The sequence below is a fragment of the Lissotriton vulgaris genome, chromosome 12 (genome assembly GCF_964263255.1).
Source record: "Lissotriton vulgaris chromosome 12, aLisVul1.2, whole genome shotgun sequence".
Taxonomy (NCBI): domain Eukaryota; kingdom Metazoa; phylum Chordata; class Amphibia; order Caudata; family Salamandridae; genus Lissotriton; species Lissotriton vulgaris.
In genome coordinates this window covers 38,093,087-38,113,962 of record NC_141700.1, presented here as the reverse complement: position 1 = coordinate 38,113,962, position 20,876 = coordinate 38,093,087, and the positions used below count along the sequence as shown (strand labels likewise).

At 44.8% G+C, this 20,876-nt stretch overlaps 1 protein-coding gene across 2 annotated transcripts in view; it reads left to right on the top strand.

The window, feature by feature from the left end:
- The window catches only part of CPAMD8 (C3 and PZP like alpha-2-macroglobulin domain containing 8), a 1,208,079-nt gene that overhangs the window by 538,754 nt on the left and 648,449 nt on the right, over positions 1 to 20,876 (top strand). For both annotated transcript variants that reach the window (XM_086946939.1, XM_086946938.1), the window contains exon 31: positions 1,433 to 1,519. In XM_086946939.1, coding sequence (XP_086803065.1) covers positions 1,433 to 1,519 — 87 coding nt within the window. The remainder of the gene's footprint in view (positions 1 to 1,432; positions 1,520 to 20,876) is intronic.

The following is a 20,876-nucleotide window of genomic DNA, read 5'->3' as shown; positions in this document are numbered from 1 at the left end:
TTCCCCGAAGATGGAGAAGAGGGTTTCTTGAAGGCTGGATCAGTATTCAAACCCTTAGAAGGCGTAGATGACCCCACCTTCTCCTTTTCACCACGGTGAGGAGATTTGCCTGGACCTTGGCTCTCAGACTCTCTGGGGGTCTTTTTTGAGGCCTTAGAAGGATGCTCCACAGAAGGAGAAGGGGAACCCCTACCCCTTTAGACTGACCTTCTTGATGAAGACGCAGACGCAGAGTCCTCACTGTCACTGGTGACAGTATCCTTCCTGGACTTCAACTTCTGGAGCCATGTCAGAAGCCTACCCTCACAATCCCGGAGGGTCTTGGTTGAAAAGGTGCAACAGATCTTACAGTCCGCAGCCTTGTGATCAAGATAGAGGCAAAAGATGCAGTATTTATGCTTATCCTCAATGAACAGCCTTTTCTTGCCACAGGTGGAACATGGCTTGAAAAGGGCCTTCTTCTTCTTGTCAGACATCCTGCAAGGATCAGCTAACAATTCTGAAGAAAAACTGAAGAAAAAACCTTGAAGAAACTTTCTGAAGAGTAGACGTTGAGCACAGCTCAAAGGAGACTTCCTAGCACAACGTGCAGTAGAAAATCTGAGGCTCTAAGGTTCCTTCAGGAGGGTTCTATGAGGTCAGGCTCTTCTGATTGGCTGATGCCTAAGTTTGGTCTATTTTACAAAAAGAGACGGATATGCTACAAAAGGGAATGAGGCCTAGGCCTGTTTCTTTCTCTTTTGTACCTGCTGCTATGTTATTTTTGTTACCGAGACTCCCATTCCGACGACAGGGAATGATACAAAAGCATGGGAATCTATGAAAGTTCGAATACTGGGGCAATTAAGTGTTATAAAAAAGTATAGCAAGAACTGCCAGACATTAAAATGACATGGAAACGTCGCTGTTCAATAAGTCACCTTCATATTTTAAAGGGGTATTATTAGCTTCAACCTTGTAAACTGAGATATGACATGTCAATAGCTCATCCAGTCCTGTATTTATTAATTCTCCTAAAATCTGTGATACAATATTTTTAACTGAAAATGCATTACCACAAGTGCCAAATTGTAAAGTAAAACAAGGAATTGAATGCCTATTGACATTTAACAACTTGAGAACTTAGAGAAACAACCCTTTGTTAGCTGGTCACTTGACAACTTCGTGTAGATAGCCTATTTGAGATGGTGATTCTAACTCCCACTTTAATTCTAATTCATACACTACGTTTATTCTGTCAGATGTAGATCTATATTTTAACTTAACAGTGTTCTATGTATCCAAAAGCATGTGAAGGCAAAATTACAAATATGGGGTGCTGTTCTTAAAACCAGTGAGTGTTACTGACAGCTGTATTACAAGCACCTCTTGACTGCATTTTCCTAACATAGTGCACACATTTATTGCTTGCATTTATTTTTAAACATTTCAGATGGATTCACTCACTGGAGTTTAACAGGGACAATCGCCACGGACGAGGACACTTTCATGGGATTTAATGATGGCCTCTCGCAATCAGGTACTATAGTTTCTGTCTTTTATGGTTTTATTTGTATAGAGTGAGATTAATTTTTTGATAGTGTTGCAACAAACAATACAGAACAGAATACTGATATTAGAAAATGAGTAAAATATATTCTGAGTCTTACATATAATGTATCTGGCAGGGTGCAGAGTATTAAAACATTTAGGGGCATACGTACAAGGAAGAGGCAGAGTGAGGCTTTAGCCGTCATGGCTTAACGCCTCACTCCGCCACTTCAGAAACCCAAGACTGCTCCATATTTACAAGGATATGGTGCAACCTTGCGTTTCCCCCTGCGCTGGTGCTACACTTAACAGTGTAGCACCAATGCAGGCATCCTTGCACCATAGTGCAAGGGTGTCTGTGTGCAGGGGAGGATTGTTTATGTGTAGGAAGGTGTCCCTTCCTGCACATAAACAATCCTAAAATGCCATTGTGTCGCTTTTATGTGCGCTGCTTCATGTATTGGCAATGGCATTTTTACAGGTTTTTTATGAACAGGAAGGGGGACCTTCCTGTACATAAACAATCCCTGGCAGTTTGCTTTTCCATGTCTGCTGCACAAGGCAGCGGACATGGAAAAAGCAAAACAAGGAGAAATAATGCATTTCTCCTTGTTTCGCCTGTTTAAGACCAGATTTTCCCCGTTCTTAATTGTGTCACTGCCTTCTATGTACGCTACCCTTGAACGTAGGGGGCAAATCAATGGGTGTTTCCCACCGCGACACCCACTGCCACCCCTTTCACGCCAACCATAGCGTGAAAGGGGGCCTTATTTACAAGGCAGCGTTAAGCCACTTTAAGTGGTTTAAAGCTGCCTTGTAAATAAGACTAAGCCCCTATTGCACCCACAACGTCACTGGAAGTGACGTTGTGATGGCGATAGGGGCTTGTACATATGCCCCTTAGTTTCACTACTTAGCTGGAATTCAGCTAGCCTGGCCTTTTATCTTTAAAAAAACAGCAAGATATTCAATGCTTTATCTGGTCCCTTTAAACTGTTTTCCCACACTATAAAAGGCAAAGATCAAATTTAGTTAAGTATTGTGGTCAGATTTATTACAACTTGCTCTGGTCATGTTTTTTTTTATATTTCTCTGAGGTGGCCATTGTTACAACATTCTGTCACAGTTAAAAAATGTATGTAGATGCAGATGTTCTCACTAGTGATTTAATCAACATGCTTTGTACCTTAATGAAAATGGCAGATGTCTTTCTCCAAAACACCATGTTCGAGGCATATGAGCTGCAGATCCTACATTTAGCAATAGATCGCCACCTGGTGTTGGGCTCGGATGATTGCAGGTTGTTGTCTTCTTGGAAGAAGTCTTTTGTAGTCACGAGATAGGTGACTCCTCCCTTGGACAATACTGCGCATGGTCATCGACTTCAACCTCAGATTGTTTTTTTCCGCCACTGGGTTCGGATGAAAGTTTTCCGCTCCGGCTAGAAAAATACTTTTTCTGCTTTTTCGAAGCGAGAAACTTCAAACAAACTTCTTTCGACATCGAATAGACTTTCGACATCACCAGCTACATTCCGGTGCGTCAACGCGGGCCGTTGGGCCCATCGGCGCCGTGCGGCCTACGCCTCATGGATAGAACTCTATTTAAGAGATGCCCGGTATGTAGAGCAAAATTCCCTCATAGTGACCATCACGAGGTTTGCAACCTCTGTCTCTCGCCAGAACACGACGAGTCGACCTGCACAGCCTGTGCCTTCTTCCGATCGAAAAAGACCATTCGGGATCGGAGGGCCCGTCGACACGAAATGAGGAGATCAGCAAGAGCACCGGAGGCCATCTTTGAAGAGGAGATCGTCGAAGAAGACGTCTCCGAGGACGAATATCCAATCGAAGATATCTCAGAGGACGAGGCTCCACTCGGCGCAGAGGAGGACTCGCCTGATCTCCAGATAATATCGGGGGCAGAGGATTCGGACGATTCGATCCCATCTCGACAACCCGTGAGCAGTGTTCCCTGGAACCAGCGCGGCTGGGCGACCGCGCATATCAGTGCCCCCGAGCGCGCACTGCTGTGTCTGTGGCGCGCACACAACTCTCCGAGCATTCGCGCTACCGAAGCAGCGCGAAAAACCGGCATTTCCTACATGCTGAGGAAGAGGCATTTAACAAGTGCCTCCCCCTCATTGTGTGCTTTTGTTTAAAGCATTTGTGTTAATTGCAGAGCCCATCACGAGCTGCGATTAACATGAATGCTTTAAACAAAAGCAACAATATGCCCTGCAGCCACAACAGAAATGCAGCACCAAACACAGCGTGTGCTTTTAGAATCACCTAAAAGCAAACGCTGTGTTTGCAGACTTGCTAAATTTCTTATCTTAATAGAGCTGGGCTGTGGGGTGTGATTGTGCCTTTCTTTTTTTTTTAAGTTTTCATGTTAATTGCAGCTCATGGATGCTGCCATAAACATGAAAACGTTAACAAAGGCACCCCACAGCTGCGCTCTTTTAAGATAAGAAATGCAGAAAGCCTACAAACGCGGCATTTACCATTGCCCTAAATCAACCTCCTTTTGAGTCACCTTTCACCCCTCTCTTCTTGTTGATCACGGTTTAGCACCTTTTTCGCCCCCTCCCTCGGACCCGTTCCATTTCTAATTGCGTGCGACCCAAGGCACTGAGGAATTCCAGCTCTGGATGTGGTTGATCACGAATAGCCCTACCGGTTTGTTAACTCTGACTTTCTGGTGTCCCCTGATCCTTCCCTCCTTGGCCAGTCTGCTGAGACCCGACCTGCATTAAATCTCCTTTACTTTTTTCCCCCATTACCCTCTATGCCCCATTGATCTTGTTTTCTATGTTATTTAATGCTAAAGCAATGGATGTAATTGTGCAACACAGTTTTTTCCTTATTCTATGCTAAGCTTTTGTAACTAATGTAACTTTGTAACACTGTTTAACCTCATGTAAAGCGCTCTGATACCCCCGGGTCTAGCTAGCGCTATATAAAACTCTTCAAATAAAAATAAAAATAAAAAATAAATACAAATTTGCTTCCAGGTGCATATGCTGAAGGGCAAACCACATAGCTGCCCAGGTTGCAGATTGCCATGTGTGACATTTTCATAATTTCTGAGTAATTATGAGTGATATGTTAATGAGTATGAGTGATACTTTCTTACAAGCAAAATCAAGCTATGAAGATGAGAGAAACATATAAATATGAAAAATTACATTCATTTAAGGATTGGGAAACTCTGAATTAAGTGGTGCACAGCGTTAGGAATAATTGTTTACCGACTTCCATTTATCAGAGGAATGTCTAAGTCATATACTTGGAATCATAAAAATATCAGAGAGCTCCTTTGTAATATATTAAATCAAGGTGTTTCACACATGCTCAGGAGATGTTGTTCTCGGTTGTGTGTTGTTTTGAGGCTTATGCTTCCAGCCTTTGCCATACAGAGATTGTCAGCCTTAGTGGTGGTTCACTCCTTCCCAGCAAAATCAGTAGAGCTTAGGGTCTGGGCCTCTATGACGTTATGCGAGTTACCTGCCAACAGGGAACCAATGCCAGAGAGGCACCAACAACATGAAACACTCAGTTAGTTATACACATTACAGAGTGCCAGTTGAGCCACCTTTGTCACCTTCTGAGCACCAGGAGGCAATGCAGGCTGCAGTTGCCTGATCGTGCTCTGCCACTTACAGGCTAGATACTTTAATTTAATTAGGCCGCGGCCGCAGATGGGAGTCAATTCAGACTGCGTTGGTGGTGCCGCACCATTGGAGGTAGTGATGCAGTCTCTGCCAAGGCTGGAGGAACTGGCAGGCTCAGGCCTGAGTCACTGCAGCTGCAGCAATTCAGGTTTACCGCCGGTCCCCAGCCCTCCCCCAGTGTCGTCGAGGATGGACAGTGAGTCCTACAACTCACAGGCAGACATAACCATGCTGCGATCTCCAAATCATTAGCCATATCACACTGTGCAATTAGCGGGACACCGTGCAGTAGCCGCATGCCTGTTTTGCCATATTTGCACACAAGCTTGAATACACACCTCCTGCCAGCACCCAATGAGCACCATAATACAAGCCGGCAGTCTGGCAAGCGCCTGAGGTAAGAAGGGGGGGCAACAGAAACAAAGGGGGAATGTCAGGGGGATGAAGGGGGACATCAGACAAACGTGTGTGTTGTACCTCAGACAGCAGGCTCCGCAGCTCCTTCTCCCGGGACACTGCAGTATTCAGTCTCCAGTGCAGCTCCTGAATGTAATGCAGGACTGTATAGGTGACGGGAGATGAGCACTGCCGAAGACATGGCACGTAGCAGGGCTAAAGGGCTGCTTAGTGGTGGGGCTGTTGAGGCTGCCACAGCACCAGAGTCTCTCACTCCTCTCGGTCTTCCTTGGCTGCGGTAATGAATAATTGAATTCGACAGGAAGCTGACAGTTCACAGTCTGTGGCTCGGGCTAGTGTGAGCTGCAGTAGGCAGCGCAGTGCTGAGATCGCCAAGCTTGAATTTGGCGCCACCTGCATAGTTTTCAACAAACTCAACTCCTGCTGGCAGCAGGATGTGACATCCTCCCTGCGGCACCAAGACACAGTATAATGAATTATTTCTGCTACATTGTAGCAGTGAGTGTTAGCATTCATGCGAGCTCCAAGCCTGCCTGCGCCCACCACGCAGGCGCGCTGCGAGCTGCCACACTTTTAGGCAGTCTTCAGTACAGTGACAGATGCTGACACGCTGACTATGCATATGCCTGACAATTCGTTTCAGTGCGGTAATGCGGAGCACCAAACTGAAATGCGTTAGTCTAATGCCTGATACGTGGTACTTGGAAGGACTAAAACCATGTGTCTCCGAGCCATGCAATTTCTGTCATCAGCATTTCTCCCTTTTTCCACAAGAGCAGTTAAGCATGAATGGCAAAATATCATAGTTTGCAAATGTTTGCTATATAATTCTGGTTCTGCAATATGTACAGCATAATGCATCATCTGCTGCAGAATTTGACGATTTTAACTAATAAATCGTTTGTAGCTCAAATGGATCAAATGTTGCTAAAATATGGGAATTGTGTTTCTGCAAAGTGGACGGCCCTTTGCAAAGGTTGACTGATCCCCTTTGTCACTGCTGGATTTATATGTTACACTTGTACTACTACTAATAAGGCAACATTTTTCCAGAGACTGTTAGCGTCAGTAAAAATTATAAAGTATCATAAAATATACTGCATTACATTACAGCCACTTTTTTGCTGCATAATTTAGTTAACACTGTGGCATAATTTTGTCCTCCATTGGTGCATAATTCCAGTGGCCCCAAAGCAGGCAGCACATATTAAAAGTGCTTGAGCATGAAGCAGAGCGACTGTGAAGATTGTGAACTTAGTTTGGTGTGCTTGCAAATCATGCATTGTCGACCCCTGGTGAGTAACAGCTACTACTGCTGAAACAGGGCCAACGGAGGGACCAATGGGTGAAGCGGACGGCCTCAAGGGCAATGGCGGAATGAGCGCTGGTGGAGCACTGTGCAACAATGTTTGTTTGTGCCCTCTCAGTGGCTCCCTCCACCACTGATTCCCTCACTACCACCCTTTTACAGTGCCCCTCAAGTCTCAATAACCATACTCTCACTCAGATGAATTTAAATTGATTTACAGCGCTGCTCATACCAGTGAAGGGTGGCAGAGCACTTTACATCACACTTCTGACACAGAGACAATTATTCATATGTGTGTAAATCTTTGTATAGGAAATGTTACATAAGACAAAGGACTACAATGTGTAGGAGTGACATGATATCCATACTAGTAGGCAGTATAGTTTAATAGTGATTGGTTTGGAGAAGCACATTGAAATTAGAATGTAATATCAATATTGCGGGTTCTCTAATAACCAGAATTTATTTCTATTCAAATTAACCCTTTTTGCAACAATAAGGTAATCAGACTGGGGAAAACATGAAAGTTAATTGCTTAATGTTCTATTTTAGGATTTTGACATATAAACTGCAAGTATCAAAAGGATCTCACTGACAAAAGCAGTAACCCACTGACCCATTTACTTTATGTGCACTTCATGATCTGCATGGTACATGTTATTGGCAGCAGCCACATTAATCCTCTGAGCTCCCTTTCTATGAGTCAAAACTTCCACTTGACAAAACTCCAGCTATCTCTAGGAAGAACATTAATCACCAGAATTATCATGACATTTTTATTGTTGCCTAAAATTGATAGCGGACAGGCCTGTGAAGCGCTGTTCATTAATATTCTATCTCTGACGCATATCATTTTAAATTTGAAGATGCAGTTGCATGCTCATATGTTAGACAATTTTAGCGTACTGGTGCTGCCCCATTGGCAGTGTACTTAAATTGCAGTATTGTCAGAGGGGCTAATGCGTTTTAACGCTGTGATGTGGACACTAGCATTAAAATGCGTTAGTCGAAAGCCTGCTGCGGCCCTACCCTAACCCAGCCCTGAAACTGCATTTGTTAAAGTTTTCATGTTAATCGCAGCGCCCATCATGAGCTGAAATTAACATGAAAACTTGAACAAATGCACACAATCAACCCACAGCCCATGTCTATTAGGAAAAGAAGGCAGCAACATAGCTGCCAAGGTTTCAAATTGACATGTGGGACGGTTTCAAACCTGCCTTAACAACATTCACTTGGATCTGTTCGTGAGAAAATGCACCGTCTTTTCACTTTTTTAAGCAAGTTTGGAGTGATATTTGGCGCTGCACCCACACGCGCGGTCTGGTTACTGGCACACATAGCCTTGGCTGCGGCGCACATAGACCTTACACTGCCGCACACAGAGGAAAAATATTAGAGGGAACATTGCCCGTGAGTACATCTGCCCCTGCACGACAGACATTATCCAAACAGAAGGCAACGGTCAGCACTCTGCCCATGGGGCCCAGTCGAGACCGACATTTACCCTCTAACGCCCCGCCTTCGGGCCCGGCTCCGAGGAAAGAGAATACGCCTTCCGGTGCCTCGGCACCAAAGAAACACCTGTGCCAGTTACACCTCCTCCATTGGCACCAAAACATCCTTTGACACCGAAGGACTCGTCGGCACCGAAGATAAAACACCCTTCGGCGCCCAAAGACAAGGACACTTTGGCACCCGTACCATCGGGGCCGAAGCCAAAACCTGTACCAAACCCGGAAGCTTCGACTCCGAAACCTTCCGGTTCAAAAAACAAAGAGGGGAAGCCAGTTTCCGGCGCCACAGGACCAGCAAAACCTGTCTCCGCGCCAAAACCTCTTTTATCGGTACTAAAGACCCCAAATAAGGATAAACAACCTTCGGTACCGAAAACATTGCCAAAAGACTCAGGTACTCCTCATAAGGCAAAAAGCACTAAACAACCTCTATCTGCTCCGAAACAATCGACGCCGAAGAAGATAATAGAAGAGGAAGAACTGTTTAGACCAGATCCTAGACAGAAAAAGGTCCATATTAATCCAAAAACTGGACATGTGGAAGCAATCCCTTATAAAAAGAGGCCAGCAGACACACCACTTACACCTGTGGTTCCTGCCAAAAAGGACTGTGCAACTTCTCTGATGCACCCTTCCTCTCCTTCACCTTCTTCCTCTCCTGTTACTCCATATGTGGAACTTATAACTTCTCCTATTCACTCTCCTGCATCATCACACCACACTGATGAGGAGTATGATTTGGGTGGGGGGATGATGTTCCAGAGCCACATACATACCCTTTAGATGAGGTTGTTAACACAGAATACCCTAAGGATGATGATGCATATAATTTTGCACCAAATAATGCACCAGACATCCCAGATCCTCAGTACTACCCAACAAAACCTTCCCCTACAGAGGACAGTATTGGTTTTAATCATTTATTAAACAGAGCTGCACTTTACCATGGGGTTCCTATGCACTCTGATGCCATTGAGGAGGACTTCTTGTTAGACACCTTTGAACAGTCACAAAGGTCTACCCAAATATTACCAATGATTAGGGGAGTCATTAAACATGCTCCAGAGATTTTTAAAGATCCAGTAAGGTGTAGGGTGTTAAATCCTAGAATAGAGAAAAAGTATAGGCCAGCACCAGCTGATCCAGTATACATTAAGGGCCATCCGCCATTAGACTCCTTGGTAGTGTCAAATGCATGCAAGAGGGCCAATTCTCAAACTTCTGGGGACACACCCCCGCCTGACAAAGAGTCCAAAATTATTGATGCGTCAGGAAAACAAATTGCTGCACAAGCAACAAACATATGGCGCATAGCAAACACACAGGCTTTACTCTCACGCTACAACAGGGCTCATTACGATCAACTAGAAATGTTAATGGAACACCTACCAGATCAACACAAGGATCTGGCAGCAGAACTTTTACAAGAAGGCAAATTAATTTCAAATGCCTCAATTATATGTGCACTAGATGTAGCTGACACAGCATCCAGAGCAGTGAACACTGGTGTTATCCTCAGGCGTCTCGCATGGTTACGCATCTCGGGTTTTAAACGAAAGGGTCAAACTACCATCCTAAACCAGCCCTTTAATCAGAACCAATTGTTCGGGCCGGAGGTATATAATACATTAGAAAAGATGAAGAAGGACACAGACATCGCTAAGTCTATGGGGGCATTACAATCTACCCAAACTAGAGGTTCCTTTCGCCGCTCCTCTTATAGAGGAGGCTCCAAGCAGACCGGCGCAGACACAACATCATCTTTTAAAACACACATGCAGACCTCCTCTAATAAAGGATATTTTAGAGGAGGATACAGAGGCAATAACAACAAGGGAAGAGGTAGAGGTAGTAACAACAACTGCTCCTCTTCCACTCCTAAACAGTGACTTCCCTCTGCCTCCCCTACAGCATTCCACTCCTGTGGGGGGCAGACTTTCACAGTTCCTACCTGTCTGGAACTCCATCACAACAGACAGGTGGGTAAGACAAATTATCCATCATGGCTACTGCCTAGAACTCACAGCAACCCCCCCCCAAACATACTACCCAGGCAGCGTCCAATGTCTGCAGAACACATAACTCTGCTTCAACAGGAAGTTCTAGCACTTCTACAAAAAGATGCTATTCAAATAGTTCCATTACAAGAACAAGGAACAGGAGTCTACTCCCTGTACTTCCTAATTCCAAAGAAGGACGGGGCTTTAAGACCAATTCTCAACCTCAGGCCACTCAACCACTACATACAATCAGATCATTTTCACATGATCACTTTACAACAGGTACTCCCATTACTACAACAGGGAGATTTTCTGTCCACACCAGACCTAAAGGACACCTATTTTCACATTCCAATACATCCTGCGCACAGGAAGTATTTAAGGTTTGTCATACAAGGACAACACTATCAGTTCAAAGTCCTTCCATTCGGGGTTACAACAGCACCACGAGTGTTTACAAAGTGCTTAGCAGTAGTGGCAGCACATCTCAGAAGACAACAAATACATGTCTTCCCCTACCTAGACGACTGGCTCATAAAAGCAAGATTGTACAACCAGTGTGCACAACGCACAGAACAAACAATTAAAACACTGCACAACTTAGGGTTTACGATAAACTACACCAAGTCGCACCTAGAGCCTTCGCACGTTCATCAATATCTAGGAACTACTATAAACACATCGGTAGCTCTAGCGTATCCCAGTCAAGCCAGGATTCAATGTATTCAGAACTTAGTCTCCCTTTTTCAATGCCAGCACTCTCTACAAGCCAGAGTGTTCATGAAACTAATAGGGATGATGGCATCTTGCATCTTCATAGTTCCCCACACAAGATTGCAAATGCGCCCACTACAAGAATGTCTAGCACAACAGTGGAATCAGGCTCAAGGTCAGCTCACAGACCTGGTGTTGGTAGACAGCCGTACATATTGCTGTCTACAGTGGTGGAACACCAAATATTTGACAAAGGGACGGCCGTCCTAGATCCAGTTCCACAGATAGTGCTAACGACAGATGCATCCCTCACAGGATGGGGAGCCCATCTCCTGCATTATACCACACAGGGTCAGTGGAACAATCAACAGAAACAGTTCCACATCAACCATTTAGAGCGGCTAGCAATTTTCCTAGCACTCAAAACCTTTCAGGTACTAGTCCAAAAAAAAGCTGTCCTAATCCGAACGGACTATATGACAGCCATGTACAATATACAAACACAGGGGGGGGGGCACTCTCTGCAACTGTCCCAACTTGCACAGAACATTTGGATGGGCCGCCTCTCAAAACATACATCTGACAGTAAAACACCTTCCAGGGATCCACAACCTGATAGCAGATCTGTTAAGTCGTCAATCACAACAGATTCACGAATGGGAGTTGCACCCACAAGTACTTCAGCCATTCTTTCAAATGTGGGGGCATCCACAAATAGACCTGTTTGCCACCCACGAAAACTCAAAATGCCCAACCTTCGCCGCCAGGTTTCCACACCCAGGGTCGGAGGGGAATGCAATATGGATGAACTGGTCAGGCAGATTTGCGTACGCTTTTCCGCCTCTCCCACTCATTCCACTAGTAGTACGCAAGCCCAGACAACAATTCCTCAAACTGATACTAGTGGCCCCCACATGGGCACGTCAACCGTGGTTCAACACGCTACAAGATCTCTCGTTGGTTCCACATCAGAAATTACGGCTCACGCCATCCCTGTTAACACAGAACCATGGAGAAATAAGACACCCAGAACCAAGCCAACTGAATTTGGCGATCTGGCTCCTGAAGTCCTAGAGTTTGATTACTTAAACTTACGCCCAGACTGTATGAATATAATTAAAGAAGCTAGAAGACCCACTACCAGAGCATGCTATACTGATAAGTGAAAAAATTTGCAATATACTGTAACAACAATCACATTGATCCTTTGGATGTTTCCATCCAAAATATCATTTGCTACCTTCTACATTTACAAAGGTCCAATTTGGCTTACTCTTCCATACGCCTGCATCTAGCAGCTATTGCAGCGTATTTACAAAATAGACAACATCTATCTCTATTTAGAGTACCTGCAATAAAAGCATTTATGGAAGGATTAACAAGAATAATCCCACCCAGGTTACCACCTGCTCCAGTTGGAACCTAAATGTGGTCCTTACAAGACTCATGGGACCCCCTTTTGAGCCGTTACATAAATGTGAACTGCAATTCCTAACATGGAAAACTGCTTTCCTTGTTGCCATTACCTCTCTCAGAAGAGTTAGTGAAATCCAAGCATTCACAATAGAAGAACCATTTTTTCAAATACATCCTAACAAAGTGGTTCTTAGACCCAATCCAAAATTCCTACCAAAAGTGATTACTCCTTTTCACCTAAACCAATCAGTAGAGTTACCAGTGTTTTTTCAAAAACCGGACTTTACACACCTTAGATGTTAGAAGAGCTCTACTAAATTACACATACAGGACTAAATCCTCCAGAAAGACAAACAACTATTTGTATCTTTCTCTCCCCCACACAAAGGCAATCCCATCTCTAAAGGAGGTATTGCTAGATGGATTGTAAAGTGTATTCAAATATGCTATCACAAGGGATGGGCAAACCGCTACGGTGGAGTTCCACGCCTCCACGTAGCCAGGGGTTCCTGTTCCTGGCTCCCCCCCCCCTCGCCTCGAGGTCAATGGCGACTGCTGCGGTTTGGCGTGCTGAGCCGGGCGTCTGAGTTAATGCAGATAGAATTCCTGGGAGACTCCAGAGTCTGCATTTGCTGAAGGGATTTCGGATTTCTGAGGGTTACTTCAGATCACTGCCGGGGGGTCACGAAGACGGGGCTCACGGAGACAATAACGGAGCCTCTCGCTTACATGGCTGTAAGGTGAGCAGAAACCATATCTTCAACGGACTCGGGATACACTGTAGCAGGGTGAAAATTGAAAGAGCCTGCTGTTCCTGATAATGTCTGCGGCGTCTCATCTGCTCTCCCATCGCTTTGCATATTTGTTTTTTTTTGCTACTACTGGGTTAACCTCACTGACTTGAAAAGAGTTTCCCTCTGCCGCTGAAGCTGCATACAATCAAGCAGCGGCCGCAGTTTGGGTAAACTTAGCGTTTTGATACATTGTAGCGGCACTGACAGTGGCACTGACGGCTAATAACTAGTAACTGTAAGAGGTAACGGAAAAGTGCATGCCGCACGTCTATTGCAGAGAGACATTCCAACTTAAACAGCGCTGTTAGAGCTGTTAGACGTTTTCAGAAGCGCTCACATCATTGGGAGCAATGCAATGCAATAGTCGGCAATAAACCTTGAATACGCTGAAGATTGTTTTTTAGCGCTGTAGCGCTGCAGCGACCTGAGACTTTTTCAGAGGCTGGGTTTGTCGAGGTTGTAATCTCGGAGTGGAGTGGCAAGCTTTTAAGAGTTGGTGGAAAGGCTTGAACTTTGACTGATTAACTCGGTGCTCCCACTGCTGATGAAAATTGTGTTTTTTTCTTTTTTTTTTTTGCCGCTTCACTTACATATCTGAGCACTATGTTGATTATGTGGTTTGATTAAAAAATCACAAAACTACAAGTCCCAGCATTCCAGGGGTCTGAGAGGTTATTGGACCTTTTGATTTTGAGTGCTTTTGCCCCGCTACTTTCACTATATAGTTTGTGCTGAATCTGCAGTATGGTAAAGACTTCGAACATCCGGGATACTGCTAGCAATTGGAAAATACTGTGAATTATAAGTAAATCATAAGCCCTAGCATTTTCTGACGCCCTGGCTTTTCTTGGTATCTAATACACTAACTCTGCTTTGCTCTGGATTAAAGATTGAAGTTCAGAGACTTTAAGGTGAGAGTACTTCGCCTTGTTTTCTGATTATGGGCAAGAAATTGACGGCTAGGACCAGGGCGATAAAAAGACGTCAACAACAGAAAGAGAAATTTGAAAAAGCTAAACTGGCAGGTTCTACTACAGAGAAGGAAAACTCTTCGGCTGAAAATTCTGAGAGCTCTGGAGAAGGCGAAAACAATCTTCCAAGTGAGAACACAAGACAGGCTCATCAACAAGGTGCCGGTAACTCGATTACTAGCAAGGGGAAGGAGGTGACGGAGGTATTAGAACTGCCCGTGGTTGGAATGGATATGGCTGTGTCAAGTTTAGTAGTTAAATCACCGGGACTGGTACAAGGTATGAATTCTACAATGGCACATGATCCGCAGGTACCTAAAGATGCCCTAGCAATTTCTACTCCTAAGGTCTCTTCCGCTATTCGAGCGAAAGGGCACAGGGCATATTACTACTAATACTAATACTAATATAGCCGGGACCCGGGCAACTTCCCCAACCCCCTTAAATTCTACAGATGTAATGACATCAACCAGTGAAGCGGTCAATTTAATAGACTCTCCATCCTTAGATATAAAGACTGCAGTGAACGAAGTCTCAACTTTTTCTTCTACGGTCGTTCCCTCTGCTGTATCCTCTATCTTGCCACATTCTAAATTAGATTCGAATGATGACGCTATGGCAAATGCAATTGCGCAGAGTCCGATCTTGGAGATGGACACGAAGACTACTGGGGACTTCCACATTTCAGTGAAAGACATGTTAAACTTGATATTAGGAGAAATAAGAGAAATGAAGCAATTTCAAAAAGCAATTTCAAAAAGCTGAATTGGCAGTAATTAGTAATCGTGTGGATAAAATTGAAGACTCAATGGCTTCTTTTACAACTCGATTTCAAGAATCCGAGACTAGAATTTCAGGGCTGGAAGACAATATGACTACTATGCAGAAGGAGGTGTCCACTATGTCTAAATCTTCAAAAGCCTTTGAAATTAAATTGGATGAGTTAGAAAACTATAATAGAAGGTCAAACCTTCAAGTGGTAGGTGTGCCAGAGAATATTGAAGGATCAGACATGATGCAATGGATTACTTCCTTCTTTTCTCGAGAGGTAATACCTGAGTTCAAGGGAGACCTAACAATTACACGTGCACACCGAGTTCCAGCTCGTCCATTTCCTAACTCTCCATTTCCTCGGCCAATTATTGTTAACTTTGCTGATGTACGAGTCAAAGAAACAATCTTATCACAGGCTTTTAAGCAAAGACAATTTCATGCCAATCCAACTACTAAATGTCGGATTTTCTCCGATATGTCGGCTGCTGCTGCTAGACGGAGAAAAGACTTTGTAAAGTTTTTGCAATTATTTAAAGAAAAGGGTGTCCAAGCCTCAATGGCACAGCAGGCAAAGTTAAAGGTTCTAATAAAAGGCAAATTTTACTTGTTCACTGATGTTGATGAGGCACGTGAAATGCTTAGTCAGCTGCAGAGTTAAGCCCAAATAAGACATTGATGTAACTAGACATGATTTTGGGGGGGGGGGGGTGTAGGTGAGGAACAGGGGGATCACAGGGTTAGGGGCGCAACAACAAGGCGCCTCCATGAGAAGAGTGAGTGTCAGGTGGGGGGAGGGGAAAAAAGGAAAAAATTGAAGTTCTTGTTGGATTTTGATGGAAAAATAAGTTAGCAAGATGTGTTATCTAACAAATTATCAATGATTTATATATGTGACCATAGGGGGGCTTAGAGTGATTTCCTTTAACGTTAATGGGCTGAATAATAAAAAATAAATGCGAGCAATTGAGTCAGAATGACCAGCTGCTGTAATGCTCCAAGAAACTCATATTTCTGCTGTTAAGATTAGCTCCTTTTCTATGTTTAAAACCTGGTCGGTATATAGAGGGTGTTCATGCGCTCAAGAATCTAAAAGTGGGGTCGCTATTTTTCTAAATCAGAATTTAGATGCAGAAATTGTCCAATTTGAAGATGGAGGAGCAGGACGGTGGTGCTGGGTCACATGCTTAATAAAAGATAGGAAAAGACCAATTACTTTTGTCAGTTCTTATGCCCCAGTGGAAGACCGTGCCCCAATCTATGACGAGCTATTTCAATCTCTGTTGTTAGTCAGGTGGGATATAGTGATAGGTGGTGATTTTAATATACTTATGGATATAAGATTAGACTCCACTGGCATGTTGAGGAAACAATCGAAACCAAAATCAAGAAGGTCCATTATGCAGAACATATCTTTATTGGATCTCTGTGACCCATGGCGTTCTAAATTTCCACAGAAAAAAGAATTTACGTGTTGGTCTGGGAGACATAGATCCTCGTCCCGATTAGAGGTTTTTTTTGGCTTCAAGGTTATTAAAATTTTCCTACCAAAAATATTTCCACAATGGTTTCTCAGACCACGCAATGTTGTTAATTGAATTTGAATTAGGCGAAGAAATTAAGCCATCTAAAAGATGGATATTTAATAAAGTGTATCTGCAGGACAATAATTGGATCTCTTTCTTAAAAACTGAAATTACTGAGTTTATTGCACATAACTTAGATACCGCCCCACTTCATATTGTATGGGACTCATTAAAAGCTTTTATACGTGGTATTATAATTAGTAAAGATGCAGAAGAATGGCGTTCTATCAAACAAACTAAATCCTCGCTTTATCAAAAAATCCATTCACTTACCCTGCTGCGTCAAGTTAATCCTACCAGTGATGTACAAAAAAGACTAAATGAGGCTAAACGTGAACTTAATGTGTTCTTTTTTTACACAGAGTGAACAGCAATTCTCGATAAAATCTCAGAAGATTTACGAGAAAAGTAATTTTTCGGGTAAACTCCTCGCATGGCAGGCAAAAAAACAAGTCGCCGCAAAATTAATCCATTCTTTAAAGTGTCCTGTCACTCAAGTAGAAGTAGAAGTATCACAGACGGATGCTATTGGCGCTATTATGTTATCTCACTATAAACAGATTTACAGTCAACAGCAAATAATAGATCACTCCAGGCTTTCGAATTTTTTATCCAGATATAATATGCCCTCCCTAACTCAGGCAGATAGCGATTCAATGCAGCGTTTATTTTCTAAATCAGAACTAGAAGTAGTGGTTAAAAATTTACCAATTGGCAAAGCATGTGGCCCGGATGGCCTTCTGGCTGAATTTTTTAAGAGCTTTTTCAGCGCGTTCTCTGATTTATTGTTACAATTATTTAATTATATGTTAATGGGTGGCCAAGTCTCGGATTTTTTCGGGGAGGGGACTGTTGTCAGTTTTCCAAAGAAAGGTAAAGATCCAAAAGACCCTAACTCGTACAGGCCTATCACATTACTTAATACCGATTGTAAGATCCTCACTAAATTACTTGCAATACGTTTTAATTTAATCGCAACGGATCTTATTCACTTAGATCAGAATGGCTTTGTGGCAGGCCGCCAGTTAGTGACTGTGAGAAGGTGGCCTGATATGTAGTGGTCACTATTCTAGTGCACACTATGTATCAGTCCAGCAACCCTTATTGATGATTGGTTGTAAGTCAACCTTATAGACCAGCTATCCTAGTAGCGTGGATACGAGCAGTCTAAGGCTAAAGACTCGAGAGGGCGTGTTAAGCCAGCTGTTATACCACATATACCCCTTGAACACCAAGTGAAAGGACACCACACAAGTGTTATGAAAATAAACAGTTATTTATTAAAGATCACAACAGCCCTGTACTCTTTATGAGGACAGGGTACTAAGCACAAACCAAAACTCTTACAAAAATACTTAAGTTAGCACAGTATATACAAATGCCCGAGGGGCACGGAAAACCATATACTCTGAAAGTGGAATGCGAAATTCCTAGCAGGTAAGTACAGTACTAATAGCTTTTGGAATCGCTAGGACTTGACTAGGGAATCGTTAGATTACTTCTAGGAGGCCTAGGGGACTCGGGTGCAGTGTGTGCACTCTCACGCGAGATGCGGACAAAAGTCTATGGTAGCTAGAAATTGAAAAGTTAGTGTTCTCGGGCGAACCCGACCTGGTAGGGAGAAAACGAAAGTAGATTCTGACCCTTGGATAGTGAGGCTATGCTGGGGCACCGAAATGCCGAAGTTACCTAGCCCAGGGGCTGCAGCTGCATAGGTCTGAAAAGACGTCGGGAATCCTCGTAGACGGACCAGGAGCCGGAAGAAAAGATGCTGGCCGGTGACCAGTGAAGAAAGTTCAGTTGGATCCAAGCCTGGATCTCGAAGATAGATGACACCTGAAAGCAGAGGGGACCAAGTTCGAGACTACTAGCCAGTAGTCAGTGGGCACCAGGAGGGCACCGGATGGTAGCCACCTCGACAAGGTGAGTGGGTGACGCTGGAGCTCGAAGATCTCGCGGACCAGGAGGCGTTGTCGGCGACCAGGATGGAGGATCGAGGTGTCCCACGAAGATAGAAGCTGTCGGCGTCGCTGGACCCAGGATTGGGCAACAAAGCCTTGGCAAATTCAAGCCCACGCGGTGGACTCAAAATGGCGTCTGGAGTGGACCAGGAGGGTCCGGGGTGCTTCTCTTCAAGAAGGAAGAAAGGGCCAGTCTGGAGCAACCAGACCAGCAGCAGTGATGTCGTCGGGCGTCGTTCAGAAGGCCACAAGCCAGCCGGCTAGTAGCCAAACAACGCGGTGCACAGCAAACAGCAGAAGGGCCCCACGCAGATCGTGGAGATGCAGGGAGGCTGACCTTGGGTGCTGGAGCTGCGCAGGGTCGGGGCTTCTCGGACCCCAAAGCACTCACCAGTGGAGGACACGGTGGGCTTGCAGTAAAGATGTCGTGCAGTCTTGGCGATTGTCGGTCCCTCGAGGTCTCGTCGCACTCACGGTTCTCAGCTTGGCTGTAGAGGTGAGTAGAGGTCAGAGGTGCCAGGGAAGCCGGGTCTCGTCGAGCTGGGTCGTCGGATTCGTGAAGAAGGACTTGCAGCAGACCGCAGTGTTCTTTAGGATGGTGCCCGCTTGATGCAGGGTGACTACTCCTTAGCCACCAGGGAGAATCTTGAAGAAGAAATCGTGAAGTCCTTTCGAAGAAAGTGGTATCTTGATTCCAAAGATGATCTAATTTGAACAGGGGGCCCGCTCCTATCTTTATACTAAAAAAGGGGGCTGACCCGGTGACTAGGTCCTGCCTATGGGTGGGACCAGGAGGGGGGTGGTTACACCCCTCTCCCCTGCCGGACTTCCCCAGGCCAGGGGCTGGTGTGCCCCTGGAACTGGTTCTGACTGGCCTATGCGTAGTGAGCACCGGGGTGCCACTCAGCAGTCACCTTCCTGAAAAGCCCTGCCTACCCAGGATACACAAAACCATGTCTGGGACGGTGCAAGCACCGCCCCGGACAGGAAACCCTTTGTCCAGGCCTCCCTCGCTGGAAGGACTCCCAGCAGCAGGAGGTCAGACTCGTGTCTGTGGTGGCAGCATCCATTTTGTGGAGCTGAGGCTTCAGTTAACTTTAACCGGGGTTCACAGTTACATACATGTCGTGTCCCTCTAGAAGGGTGGAATGCTAACCCCGTCGCCAGAATTGGCGAGGGGTTAGTATTCCAATTCGTATGACACCTTACTCGACATGTTTTGATAAAGCAATACCAAAGATAGCATTTAACCGCGAGGATTATAATGCACTTAAGAGTATATGGTATGCGATATCATGGAACAGCTATTAGGACTTGGTTCCGCAAGCTGCAGACAGGCTCAGCTCATGCCAGAGCACCATCTCACACGATTCCAAGCACTCTGCCTTCAGGATTGTCAAGGCCTGCCATAGGAGTGACTGATAGGAATCTGTGTGTCCATTTTAGGGTTAGGTATAGGTATACTACACCTACAGCAAAGGGTGAGTACACAACTTTGCCCCAGCTGTCATGCAGCCAGTTGTGTCAAATTTAGGAGGCCAGCCAGGGGTGGCATAATACATGCTGCAGCCCCTGGCAGCCCTGGGTACACCTATGCCCTGAGTTACAGGGTCTGATAAGGTGGCCCAGTACCAATTGGTAAATGCACCTAGGGTACATGTGGTAATTTAGAAAGAGAACAGCCAGGCTGTGGGTCTGATTGGCAGGCCCACAGCCAGAGAAAGTCGTAAACCAGTGAAACAAAAGCAAAAAATCTGGGTGATCATAGGATTGCAGACCCTACTCTCCTACATGACCCCCCCCCCAAACTTTGGGACAAGAAGCTAACCTTGACCAGGTGAGTCTTCTTGTTCTAAGTGGAAATATCTGGAGAGCCCATCGGCATTGCCATGATCAGTACCAGGTCTATGTTCCACTGTAAAGTCCATCCCCTGTAGGGAAATGGACCACCTAAGTAGTTTGGGGTTTTCACCCTTCATCTGATTTAGCCACAAGAGGGGCTTATGGTCGGTCTGAATCTTGAAGTGAGTGCCAAACAAGTATGGCCTCAGCTTCTTCAGGGCCCAAACCACAGCAAAGGCCTCCCTCTCAATAGCTGACCAATTCTTCTCTCTGGGGGTCAGCCTTCTGCTTATAAAAGCAATGGGCTGATCCTGACCATCAAAATTCAGTTGAGAAAGAACAGCTCCCACACCCAACTCAGAAGCATCTGTT